At 34.6% G+C, this 15,039-nt stretch overlaps 1 protein-coding gene across 3 annotated transcripts in view; it reads right to left on the bottom strand.

Annotated features, from left to right (window-relative positions):
- The window catches only part of LOC149778765 (discoidin domain-containing receptor 2-like), a 297,280-nt gene that overhangs the window by 152,919 nt on the left and 129,322 nt on the right, over positions 1-15,039 (bottom strand). For all 3 annotated transcript variants that reach the window (XM_089939517.1, XM_089939518.1, XM_089939519.1), the window contains exon 2: positions 5,077-5,182. In XM_089939517.1, the coding sequence (XP_089795643.1) occupies positions 5,077-5,182 (106 nt within the window). The remainder of the gene's footprint in view (positions 1-5,076; positions 5,183-15,039) is intronic.

Below are 15,039 nucleotides of genomic sequence, written 5' to 3'. Positions count from 1 at the left end.
ATCATGCCGCAGACATGTAGCATGACGTCCCACCCAGTCACATTATCCTGACACAAGGCTGACCAGTCCTACACTAACCTCTTAATGCTGAGCGCCAAGCGAGGCAGATGTTAGTATCATTATTGTAAGTCTTTGGTATGACTAGACCAGGGATCGAACCCACGACCTACCACATCCGAGGTAGACACTCTAACCATTAGGCCACCAGAGCAGTCCACAGATATTGTCATATCCTTGGTGTTTCCATTACAACATGATATCCTAAACTGATGGACAGAAATTCACAGACCTTTAAAGTTATGTTGCTCTAGGGGAAGCCATCTACAAGCAGGTCCTCAGCCAAGGTTCTGACACCAGGGGTTCCCCTGAGAGGGGGTCAATGGTCAGAAGTACAAAAAAAATGAAACTGAAACTGCAATAACATTTTCAAATATCGGATCACAAACAGGGTTTCCAGAGTAGTCATAAGATCTGCCAGTCTTACGCAAGATCATCTCATTAACGTGGCTAATTTCAAATGGATTTGAAATATGGCCTCTGGAATGGTAAGGCAAAAACAAAATATTGCGTTTCATATTTAACTGGTTTTAAAAAAGGGTAGGTTTCTTTTTTATATTTTTTTAACATATATAAATATTATATTGATTAGTAAATCTAATGTAATAAGCACTTCAAGTGTAAAACCAGTTCAATTAGATGCACAAATCAATTTTAGAACTCGTTTTAATTGTATTTTTACCCATCACACATATTTTACTAGCTCAGCGTTCAAATGCAAGATCAACTAATTATTATGCTCATTATTGAAGTCACCTGATGTGATGTTGACAGATGCGGGAGGTCGTGGGTTCGAACCCTGGCCGAGTCATACCAAAGACATCATAAAAATGCTACTAAAAGCTGCTTTGCTTGGCACTTAGCATTAAGAAGTTAGTGTTAGGACTGGTCGGCCTTGGGTCAGGCTAATGTGACTGGGTGGGACATCATGCTACATGTCTGCTGCATGAAGCCCCAGTGACAGACACTATAAACTGACATACTGCAAACCTCATAGCAATATGGCTAAAATTGTTAAATCTATGTTAAATAAATCCCCAAACCACAAAAAAACATTAATGATATAGGAAGTGTTGCACACTGAATGCAGGCTTTCACATATCCAATAATTTTCTGTACTAAGTCCCCCAGTCCTCCAAAATTATGACCCTATGCACCCCCCTGGGTGGTTCCCTTTCAGCAGAAAAAAAATTGAAACATACACCTACAATTTTTAATTTGAATATGTCCTCCCATTTGTATGTTGGTGAGGGCAGTCTCCAAAGTCACAAAAGGTGACATGACAGCAGATACCTATTGTAAAACAATGTATCTGGCAATGAAAACATTCAAAGTTTGTGATAGTCAACTGAGTTGCAATGTAAAGTGTTTGACTGATGTTAGCGTAATGTATTTTCAAGGTTCAAGGTTCAAGGTTCAAGTCATCCCTACAGCAAGCTTTATGCAGAGGCAGATCTGGGTCTTTGCAGTTTGTAAGTAGTAATCAGTAGAACAAACAAAACAACACAGACCCTGATCTGCAGTGGCATCATGATAAAGCAGATCAGGATCTTTGTTGTTTGCAGTTGGACTTGACTTATAAGCGAGTACATACAGTATATCCTTAACCTTATGGCTAGGTAATGTAAAAATCAGTAATCAGTAGAACAAACAAAACAACACAGACCCTGATCTGCAGTGGCATCATGATAAAGCAGATCAGGATCTTTGTTGTTTGCAGTTGGACTTGACTTATAAGCGACTACATACAGTATATCCTTAACCTTATGGCTAGGTAATGTAAAAATCTTGTGTCTTTTGGATTTCTAACATAGCTTTAACAGTTTTAGTCATATCACTAAGCCATGTGCAGTAATATTGGCAGTTTATAGTGATGTCCAGCAATGAGGCATCATGCCACAGATATGTAACATCATGTTCCACCCTGTCATATTATCCTGACACCAGGCCAACCAGTCCTAACACTAATCTCTTAATGCTGAATGCCAAGCAAAGAAGCTAAGTACCATTTTTGTAAGTCTTTGGTATGTCTCGGCCAGGGTTCAAATCCATGACTACCATGCTTATTTGTGCAAATCAGCATACAAAACAGTGGAAACATGCAATCCACGACAGGTTGGTTAGGTCAAAATGTAATTGAATTATTCCTTGATGACTTATCATGAGTCCCAATGATTATTTTAACAAACCCACAAAGAAAAGATGATGGGAGTGCATGTGCAAAAGAGTCATAGTGATAAATTTGATTAGCTGTTGAGCAAAGGTTACAAATAAAACAAAGAGAAACTCACAAGAAAAATTTCTCCTCCAATGAAAAGAAATCTGGCCCTTGATTGAATGTTATAGAGATAATGAGAGCAATCTTTATGTAAAAGAATAACAGTGTGGTAGTGATGTTGAAACAGCTGGTCAGTACTGGCAATAGTAAAACATTTTCTGATCTTGAATCGGTTTTGCTCACACACGAATTAAAATATACATAAATTTAAGACTACACATAAACAATCACAATTACATGCTAGTTTGTGTAACTTAGTTCCAAACTTAACTACTTTGGAGCTTGACACAAGCAAATTTCCACCCAAAAAGACACAAGATTTTTTGGGTGGAAATTTGAGCCAGGCATCGGAAAAAATGTTCAGCCCCTGCAGGGATTTTTGTTGATTGTACTAACTCTGAGCTCTCTAATCTGACCAATGACATGCTCCAAGTGCTTTATGGGAACCACTCATTTCATTTTACAAGTAGATATCTTTCCAGATAATTGCAGGACCTGATTCAATCTAATTGCACTGATATTGTTAATTGATTTATGCACTGGGGTGAGATACCAAAGCCTATATTTATTGAAAACTAGATTATCAGTCTACAGAGAGAAAAGGCAAGAAAACCAGTCTAGATCAAACATTATAACAAATGTAGCAAGAACACAGGCCTTGAACACAAAGCAAGAAAACCAGCCTAGAATACATACCATGTATACTTGCTTATAAGACGATTCCAACTGCAAAATGCACAGGCCCAGATCTGCCATTGCATAAAGTGCCAGCAGATCTGGATCTGTGCAGTGTGTTAGGAGTAAACAGTAGAACAAATACCCTGATCTGCAGGCACTTTATGCTACAGCAGATGTGGGTTTCTGTTGTTTGCAGTTTGACTCGATTTATAAGCAAGTACTGATGGTACCCAAAGGTAGAGATCAACCTAAGACAAGGAGTTGCTACAACTACCTTAGAAAAGATGTTTGTTGTTGTTGTTATAGGGTTTAATGCCATTTTTCAGCACAAGATAGGCTATACATGGCGGCCAGTATAAATGGTGGAGGAAGAACCCGGGAAAACCCCGGAAAGAACAATCAACCCACGAGAAGCTACTGGCAAGCTTTCTCACATATCCACATTGGCCACTTAGAAAAGAAATGAATAGATTAAGGTCTTGAATCAACAATAATTGAAACTAGGTTAAAATTTTCAAATTTCTGTCTTAGGTTTTGTGTGGTATTTATGGTCTCTATCTCTTTGTGAAAGAGTTTCCAGCAAATGTTGACAAAAATATTTAAAATAATACATGAACATGTAAAGATTTCAAATTCTGTTTAATTTTTTTAAATTTCTGGAACTCAAGCAGCTGAATTCTGAAAGTGAAGATCTGAGGAGTTGCAAAGTTTGGCACTGTCAATCACAAGGTACATTCTTAAATAAATGTTGAATATATCCTGAAAACCGCTCCAGTGGCCTAGTGGTTAGTGTGTCTGCTCCAGATGCGGTAGGTCATGGGTTCAAGCCCTGGCCAAGTCATACCAAAGACTTCTAAAAATGGTACAAAAAGCTGCCTGGCTAGGTGCTCAGCATTAAGAGGTTAGTGTTAGGACTGGTCGGCCTAGTGTCAGGATAATGTGACTGGGTGGGACATCTTGCTACATGTCTGCAGCATGATGCCCCAGTGCTAGACATAACTTTCAACTGCCACACTGCAGACATTGTAGTGATATGACTGGAAAATTGTTAAAGCTACGTCAAAAATATAAATCACACACACATGTATCCTGAAAAGCTGGTCACGTTAATCCTCTTTTGGAGTGTAAACCTGTTTGTTACAAGGTGCACCTATCTTGTTCAAAATCTTGCTATTACATGTGAAAATAGTCCATAAATAAAGCAGTATCAATTTTGAATAAACACTGTCACTCTAAGAGGCATCCACATTCTAAGTTTGATCTCATAGGAGCATGGCAAAAAGAGTTACAGTCTGTAAAGAGACGACAGATCCATGCACACAAAATGAGAGGTAAAGTGAACCCTAAACACTTTGTAAATCCAAATTCCTTCATGCACAGGCATAATGGAATGTAAATTATTTTTAAAGTCTAATATATTCTTTCTTATTTCTCTAATGTTTTTCTCTTTTTTGTTGCTGTTGAAAGTAAATAAGTCACATTCAAAATTCTAAAATACAGTGCTGCAGACTTAAATTTGTAGTCCAAGTCACCAGTGGTTTCAAGTTTTCCAAGTCCCTGTGAAATGAAAATGTGTTACATTGAGGACTCAGCAAGTCCATGATGTAATACTGTGCATTTAAGTACCTGATGTCAGAGTTACTAAAGTCTTAAATTTTAACCATCTTAAAGTTCTATAAATCTTTCATGAGAAGACAACTAACAATTTTACAAAACAGTGGAGTTGGTAAGTTTGTTTTCCAAGAAACTCTAAAGAATTTAAGCTAGAGTCTTTACAATACTGTCCAAAAATGTTGAAATACAAATAAATTTAATTTGTCAACTTTCTTGTTTCTGAAAATTTTTCATGTCCAAACTGCAGGCAAGACTTTAAAGCAAAAGAATTTTCATTTGTAATGTTCTCACAATATACTTTTAGAGCCTCCTGCAGGTCAGAGCCAACTGCAAACTGCACAGACCCAGATCTGCCAGTGCATAATGTGCTGGCACATCTGGGTCTATGCAGTTTGTTTGGAGTAATTTGAGGAATAAACAACACAAAGAAATGGAAGAGATTTTCCTACCTTGCATTTTTGGGTCCAACCATGACATCATCATATGAGGAACTAGCTGTGATGGCTGAATCGGGAATTTTTCCAGACTGCATGCCCAATGTATCACGACATTTGCCTGAAAATTGATAATTGCTAAATAGTTAGATGTATGAAAAACAATTCACATTGCTTTGTTTAAATTTGATTCAAGTTATGACAATATACATAACTCCAGTCAACCTTACTTGGTGTGGAATTAATCTCATTAATTTTTATGAAAAGAGGGGGTGTCTACCAAACAATATCTAATTGGAGTTTTCCATTACCAAAGTAAGCCATGTTCCACACTGTGTTGCAGAATAAAGCTGTAGACTAATATGCAACAAATAAAAAGCAGCCTGTAGACCAATAAGCAGCAAATAAAAAGCAGCCTGTAGACCAATAATCAACAAATAAAAAGCAGCCTGTAGACCAATAAGCAACAAATAAAAAGCAGCCTGTAGACCAATATGCAACAAAAAAGCAGCCTGTAGACCAATATGCATAAAATATAAAACAGCCTGTAGACCAATATGCAACAAATAAAAAGCAGCCTGTAGACTAATATGCATAAAATATAAAGCAGCCTGTAGACCAATATGCAACAAATAAAAAGCAGTCTGTAGACCAATATGCAACAAATAAAAAGCATCCTGTAGACCAATATGCAGCAAATAAAAAGCAGTCTGTAGACTAATATGCAACAAAATAAAAAGCAGCCTGTAGACCAATATACAACACATAAAGCAGCCTGTAGACCAATATATAAAACATATAAAGCAACTTCAGCTCTCTACACAAGAAGCACATCTGCATATTAAATGCAAGCTAAAAATGCATCAAGAAAGTTCTGATGCATTCAAATTAAGCAAATCTGGTCCAAAGCATTCAGCATATTGGTCCTGCTTTAAGGACTCACGATACTAATTCAGTTCCCATAGTAAATCTACTGAAACATCATGATATTAAAAATTCAATAACTTGAAATTTCTGAGTGCTCATGATCAAACCTATATCTATCACTATAGATGAAACCTGGATGACAGCTTCTGTGTAGAGAAAAGGATATGAGTCACTGCATTTTCTGGACCTGCATGTGTTCGAAACATGTGCTTTCAATTCCACACCAAAGAGTCAGGTGCTAATTTCAGTAATGGGCATTCCAAACTCAAGACTGTTAAAGGACTGAAATTCAGTCAAGAAAACAATGTCTCTCTTTTTTAAGTTGTTACTAGGACAATTAAGCTCTCAAAAGATTCTTCTTCCTACAAAATAACTTTCATTATCAACCAATCCTGGCCCCCCAAACCCATATATACTCTATTTTATGTTCATTCATTTCCAGGCTGGTTCCTATTTTTCCATACAGTTAGTACCGTGTGTCCTTAAGCACAGCCCATGTTTTATGATGGCACACTTGATTAATATAAACTATGCTACTGGGAAAAATTCCTTATGTTCCATGAATGTTTTTTTATATGTTAGTATTACATGTGTAAGAATACTCATTCAAACAGAAACATATAATCAAATGAACCTTGATATAAGTCCCGGTCACTAAACCATTTCAAGACTTCTAAAAACATTAGACATCACTTGAATGCCTGAATGATTAACATTTAGTCGGATCTCCAAAGTTTGTGTTTTGCAGCTTTCACAAAACACCCCATCAAATTTCATATAATGCAATTAGTTGCAAACCATAGAGTAAAATACCCAATTAATTCAGTTCTTATCTCTGTAACTTGAAAAACTATGCTGACAATATGACCATTGAATTCATTTATTTTTGCTGTATCAATTTCATGGTTTGGTGAAAATAAAATTTTTGATAGTATGTACTGATGTTCATAGACAGGTGAAGTGGTCCCATTTTCTCCACAAAAGAATAATTATTCATTGGATCTTAAATTCATGAATTGATTAAGGACTCACAATATTTCCACAAAAGAACAATTTTTCATAGGGTTTTTAATTTATGGAATGGTGAAGATGTCCCATTGTCTCCACTAAAGAATAATTGTTCACTGGGTTTAAAATTCATGGAATGGTGAAGTTCCATTGTTTCCACATTGGGTCTTAAATTCATACTTTGGTGAAGAAATCCTATTGTTACCACAAAAAGATAATTTTTCATTGGGTTTTAAATGTATGGAATGGTGAAGGAGTCCCACTGTTTCCACACTGGATCTTAAATTCATGTCAAAATATTCTTGACAGTGTGGGTCCAAGACAGCGGGGAGGGGAGGTACTTCAGGTGAAGAAAACTGGAATGTTCATGATACCACTAAGCACAAAACACTACCACTACACTATGCATGTGTCTACTTCAGGGATCCATTAAAGGACCATAGCAGTGCTCGTTCCTGGAAAGAAACAGTGGGGCCCAAGGATCCCAAGCAGCTCAAAATGTGGACTCATTTAGAAGAAGAAAAAAAGGATTAAAAAATTCCAGTTTTTTGGTTTATTCAAGAAAATTAAAACATAATTATCAGCCTCCACATCAGGATCTGAATTCCTCATGCTTGAGGAACTATCATTCCCCTCAAGAATTTATTTTGGACATTTGAGTCTACATTTTCTCCAAGTTATTTTCCTGTCCTATACCTTACTTTGGAAAGAAATGTAAAGGTATATTTGCTAAAGATTTCTTTTTCTCCTCTTTACATTTTCTATCTATGATCAAGGACAATTTGTCCTTGATTGGTGCACAAAGACAACTATAACCTTTAAGACATTTCTGTTACTGAATGAACTTGATTGTTTTATGCTTGTTTGCCAATGAGTTGAATGGGTTCAGCATGCCAGCTTGGGATGCATTACTGCAATCTAAAATGAACTCGGAAAACATTTTCCCAATTTAGCTGTTTAAAAACGTTTTTATTCAAACCACAGTATACAAACTAAGATAAGACAGACAGGTAAACAACAATGATCAATACTTATAAATCTACATATCTGTGCATATATTTAAAAGTCCATTTTCAACATTGAGAATATTGTCAATATAAAGAAATACAGACATACAGAACACTATGTAAAAACCAGTAAGCAAGATTCAACTAGAGCTAGTAATGTTGTGTGCACCACAAAAAAGCACCGCTCTCAATTTGCTTCAGGAGAACTTCTATCAGAAAAAAAAACAAAGTTTGAAGATTGGCATAAAGGGGCCATAACTCTTCCAAATGATGACATGCTAGAAATCCAGCTAATTCAAGGTCTCATCTAGGTGCATGAAAACTGGCTGAAATGAAACTGTCCTTTGTCAAGTTGTGCTGCAAAAAGAAAAGTCAGAGGTCAAAAGTCAGGGGTCATAATGTTTCTCAATGATTCCGAGGAACACACTCATGCATGATTTAGCAAATATAAAAATGCATACCTAATTGGTTGAAGTGCAAAAAAAAATCTTTGTTACTATATGCTGTGGAAACCTAGGTCAGAAGGATAGATAATCAGGGGCCACAACTCTTTAAAATGATGTCTTGGAGTGTTGGAAGTAAAATTCACACCAGATGTCATAAATCTGAAGGCATGTGCCAAATCTGGTTAAAATGCTACAAATTCTGGTAAAATTTTCTTGCAGAAACCAAAGCTAGCAGGTCAAATGATCAGAGGGGCATAACTCTTAAATGAGATTAAATCCATAAAAGGCAAATGAAGTCAACCAGACAATTTTCATAGCAAACTGCATCAGAACCTGATCAGTGCTAATTAGAAGCAATAGCACATGATGAAGACAATGATCAAGGGCCATAACCCTATCCAAAATGAAATTAAATGCTCAAAACCCATAACGATATGGTAAAAAACCAGATTACAGGACTCCCTTATCAATGCAGCCACCTCCATCCCCACATGCAAACATACATACTTATTATTTTCCATCAAATTTGTAAAAGTATTTTGTTCTCAGTACAATATTCAATTTGATGTGGTGTACATACTGTTACTGCTAACAAATGTGTTAAAATATTAGTTTATTGATGTGTTCATTTGAACAAAGCACTCATGGAATTCGGAAACTATCATGTAAATTGTTTTTATTTGCCATATTAAACTCTGAAAAAAATAGTAAAGTTCCCAAATTTAAACCAGACCCTTGAAATTCCAATTACATTTTTTAAATAGTTTAAGCATGTTATTTGGTAATACAATTCATATGGTTTACTGCTTCTGAGCTTGCATTGTTTTTGGTCACCTATTGTGAAAAATTAATTTGCAATAAAATATTCAGAAATATTTGTCCAGAACTCAATGATATAATTGTACTCCTATAACAAATATTGAATTGTGTCTTCTCCAGCATAGAAATCATGTATAACTAAGAAAAGGTCAACTAGTTGTTTATAAGCAATCTTGTACTATGTGGCTTGTACCAGTCGCTACTATTGACATTGGTAAATCAAACAAACAGAAAAAGATTGTATACTTTATGGCAGATCAGCATCACCTGTTGAATTTTAGAATCCCACTCCTACATGAAAGATGATCAAATTCTTCGGAATAGTGTTTTGAGAAGACGTCATTTAAAAGTTTTTCTCTCTTTGTTAACGGCAGCCATATTTGATTATAGCTTATATATGTACGAAAGATGAAAGCTCTTTTAGGAAGGATGCTTACTGTCATATTTTGTCCAATTTGGTCCGATTCTATCCAATTTGGTCAAATTTTGATGAGCAATTTTGAGAAGTAAGTCATGGTTTTTGTTCTTTTCATAATAGTGCACATATTTTATGGAAGTACTGCATCATTTGTACTTAAACAGCCTTCAAGCCAGGAGGCTTCCTGCCAAGTATCTTTTTAGAAGTAGTTGAAAATAGCAACTGCCAACTGATGCATGACATATGAAGGGTCTGGGGCCACAGCCTATTTTACCTTGTAGCCAGGTGATAAAAAGCTTCAATGTTGAGGTTAATCTCAGCTATGGACATACAGACAGGCAGACACATGAACACAAAAACTAACTTCTGCCGTGTTCAACAAAATTATTAGCCAAAATCCCCCACAGATGGGAATCTAGTTGCAAAGACAATCTTAAAGGTCTGGCTGCCAAAGTTTATTAACTGCCTGTCAATTATACAGCCACTGCCAAATTTCCTCTGCCACTGTTGAGTTTCAATTAAAATAGGAAAATATGCACTCTCCTCACAATCCCTCAGTAGCTTAGTGAGACTATGTAAGTCTGGAATAGAAATGTCAGAACAGTCTAGACTAATTTTCAAACTCTGCTGATGAAATACTTTGGCTGTTGGCAATGGACAGTTGAAATGAAGTATCCAAATTTTTCAGATAGTTTGACTTTCAGTGCCATAGATGTGTTTCAGCAATTTGTCCAATGATTAAAAAAATTATATGAATATACCACACCCTCAATGACTTTTGCAGGGTTTGATGGTTTCTCAAAATAAGTCTTCCAACTTGAGTGATAAATCAACTCGGTTCAGATTGCACTCTGATTTTGCACTTTTTTAATTACATTACAACAATTTTATTACACAAGTTGTGAGAAAAAGTGGTTATTTTGGGGGCTAGGTTGAGAAGCTGACCTCAAATCGGACTTCATTAAAACTTTGTGAGAAAAAATGTGAACAAAGTATGTACTAAAATTAGAATGTTTTACATTACTGAAGTCATAAAAACATAGCAATTGAGCCAAAATCAGTAAATTTGTCTTGAGTGTAACAAAACCTGTAAAATAATTTTATCAACAAAAACATCACCATAACACATTATTACTGTACTAATAATGAAGATAAACAGCTTAGTCTTATCTGTATCCACTAAAAATCATACTTGTGTTTCTCGACATGGTGCTCTTGACTGTAAGGGGTTCTATTCATAGATGCCGCTCTTGTATAACTGCCAAGCCCCTTAAAAACTGAAATCCCTCCTTAAGAAAATGCTCAAGAGGGAATTTCCTTCCAAGAGAAAATCCTGGAGAAATCACTTCCTCAATACACTGTGATCCCTCACATAATATGCATATGATCAAGGACACAATTTCTGTGATTAAAAGAGTTTTGACACTGAACTTACCTCAGTCTAGTGAAACCTTGTTTGTAATACAGTAGTACACTTTTATGGATCCCCCAGTATTGTGGGGGATCCCTATGCGTGGTTAGAAGCTTCTATATTCTTTGTTTGAAACACAAAATCTCCCAAATTTGAGCTTGTAAGAAAATTAGAACCAGTCTAAGTCTTTCAGCAGAGAAATGTCTTAATATAGGAAATTTAGCAATTAAGATTCTATGTTTTGTGCAAAAGGGACATTTTTATTGAGACTAAAATTTACATTTTACTTGAATATCACAATACTGTAATTGTCTGATAATACACCCACCCCTACTTGTTAACAAATTTATTAAGATGGTCCCCTGGTCTCATCATGAGATAAATGCTGCATTAAAATTTCTATTTTTTTCTTCAATGTTTGACACAAAATTTAGCTCATCAAGTTCATCCCTCACTATATTTTACGTTTTCTGCCATAATATGCCATACTGCCAAAATGAACTACACTGTCATAATGAACTATACTGTCATGAACAATATTGTTATAATGAACTATAGTGTCATAATGAACTGTACTGTCATGAACTATACTGTGATAATGAACTACATTGTCATAAACAATAGTCATAATGAACTATAGTGTCATAATGAAATGTACTGTCATGCAATATACTGCCAAAATGAACTATAGTGTCATGAACAATATTGTCATAATGAACTATGCTGTCAAAATGAACTATACTGTCATGAACAATATTGTCATAATGAAATATATTGTCATAATGAACTGTACTGTCATGAACTATACTGCCAAAATGAACTATACTGTCTAAATGAACTATACTGTCATGAACAATATTGTCATAATGAACTAGTGTCATAATGAACTGTACTGTTGTGAACTATACTGTCATGAACAATATTGTCATAATAAACTATACTGTCATTAACAATATTGTCATAATGAACTGTACTGTCATGAACTATACTGCCAAAGCAAACTATAATGTCATAATAAATTATACTGTTATAATAATATGCACTGTCCTGAACATTTCTGTCATAATGAATTATACTGCCATGAACTAGTCATAATGAATTATAATGTTATAATGAACTGTACTGTCATAAACTAAACCATCCTAATGAACTGTACTGCCATGAACTAGTCATAATGAATTACAATGTTATAATGAACTGTACTGCCATTAACTATACTGTCATAATGAATGATTTGTCATGAACTAAAGTCACAATGAATTGTCACGACGAACTATACCATCATAATGAACTACACTGTCATAATGAACTATACTGTCATGAGGTATACTTCATACTGAACTATACTGTTATAATGAACTATACTATTATAATGAACTATACTGTCATAATGAACTATATTGTCATAATGAACCATATTGTCACAATGATCTATACTGTCATAATGAACTATACTGTCATAATGAACTATACTGTCATAATGAACTATATTGTCATAAAGAACTATACTGTCATAATGAACTAAACTGTCATAAAGAACTATACTGTCATGAGGTATACTTCATACTGAACTATACTGTTATAATGAACTATACTATTATAATGAACTATACTGTCATAATGAACTATATTGTCATAATGAACCATATTGTCACAATGATCTATACTGTCATAATGAACTAAACTGTCATAAAGAACTATACTGTCATAATGAACTATACTGTCATAATGAACTAAACTGTCATAAAGAACTATACTGTCATAATGAACTATACTGTCATAATGAACTATATTGTCATAAAGAACTATACTGTCATAATGAACTAAACTGTCATAATGAACTATATTGTCATGAACTATACTGTCATAATGAACTATACTGTTATAATGAACTATACTGTCATAATGAACTATACTGTTATAATGAACTATACTGTTATAATGATCTATACTGTTATAATGAACTATACTGTCATAATGAACTATACTGTCATAATGAACTATATTGTCATAAAGAACTATACTGTCATAATGAACTAAACTGTCATAATGAACTATATTGTCATAAAGAACTATACTGTCATAATGAACTAAACTGTCATAAAGAACTATACTGTCATAATGAACTATACTGTCATAATGAACTACATTGTCATAAAGAACTATACTGTCATAATGAACTAAACTGTCATAATGAACTATATTGTCATGAACTATACTGTCATAAAGAACTATACTGTGATAATGAACTATATGGTCATTGTAAACATTATTTTTATATCGTGAATATTAATCAGATTTAACTTGGAGCGCATACAAGTATTTCTATTTGTGGAAGACAAAAAAGTATTTTGATTTGTGGAGGGCATACAAGTATTTCTATTTGTGGAGGGCATGCAAGTATTTTGATTTATACATTTTAAGGCAATGGTGACTTTTATCATAATGGAAAAATACTGGAAGCTTGGAAAACCAATGGACAACTTGGTATTTTTTGACTGTGGTCAAGCACAAAAAGGCTTGGAATGAAAGAAGAATAAATTTGTCATAATGAGGATCAATACTTCATGCTTGTTTTACCCTTCACCTTCAATTTTCACACCAACAGTGTCAAAATACAAGCATGAACTTTGGCATGAAAAACCAAATGATCTTGGCTAAATAATCCTCTTGTAATTCTCTGCCCAAGTGGTTTTAAAGTGGATGGATTATCAGGGTGGTCTATTTAAACTGACCATTGTCCAGTTTAATGATTGGTCCTAGTTTGTGAACTGTCAACTGCAAGGCCACCACCAACAATATCTAATTTCTTTTCAAATAAACATTTCAAAAAATGGGTAATAATGTGTGACAAGACATGAGGAAACTCTCTTCAATCAAACTGTGATTAGTGACCACCCCCAGGTGAGAAAACTGGAACTCAATGGTGGCAGTTGATAATGACTGCCATAATCAGTGTCAGTTTAGCACACCTTTGTGAGCCATTTTGCAGGTGTCAAGAGCAATTCACATAAATCATCCTAAGGCCATGTACATGTAAATACAACAAAAATACAACATAAAAGAAAAAAATGGACGTAATAAAGATTTCTGAGAGATATCTAAATATCTGTTATAAATAATACATGACTAGTCACTGGGGCAGTAAGTGGAATTTTACGTAAATTTTTAAACAGAAAAGCATCCTATCAACGGGGTCATAAAATGGTTCACAAACTCCTAGAGTGTTGTTTTCAAGGATTTTTCAAAGACTTCCAAAAGTTTTTAGAAAGTACTTTTTTTATCACATAATTAATTTTTTTCCTATGTCATGTTGTTATCACTTCATTAATAAGTCTAAAACCAAAAGAAAAAAAATGTCACTAATTAGTGTGCAAGTGTAGCAAAGGGAGGCTATCCATCTGATAACAAACTATCTAGACTGTCATTTGATCCACCCAGTTTTATCATATTTATTTGTTTATTTAATTATAATTTTAATACATAAATAATATAAATTCTAAATTTAAAAAGTTATATACTTTATTAAGTTTTAACTCTCTGTATTTCAACAGAATAAATTCAAAGAGGTTTTAGAAATAAAAAGCTTTCAGGACAACCCTGAAAATGATTTTTCAAGGCTATACAAACCATGTACCCAGTAAGAAGTTAAATATTTTCAACTTTAATACATATAGATATAATTTATCACCATTATCATCACTTGAAACCCACATTTTGTATTCCCTTCCCAAACGATGTCTATACTCACACATTAAGTGAGTTCCACCTGCAAGCAGCATAGACCCTGATCTACCATTGAATGATGCACTAGATGGTCAGGGTCTAGACCCTGATCTACCACCGAATGATGCATCAGATGGTCAGGGTCTAGACCCTGATCTACCATTGAATGATGCGCCAGATGGTCAGGATCTAGACCCTGATCTACCACTGAATGAT

This window comes from Sinohyriopsis cumingii, chromosome 17, assembly GCF_028554795.1.
Source record: "Sinohyriopsis cumingii isolate HCF-2022 chromosome 17, ASM2855479v2, whole genome shotgun sequence".
Lineage (NCBI taxonomy): Eukaryota > Metazoa > Mollusca > Bivalvia > Unionida > Unionidae > Sinohyriopsis > Sinohyriopsis cumingii.
Note: the sequence above shows the minus strand (reverse complement) of the source record. Positions and strands in the feature narration are given on the sequence as shown.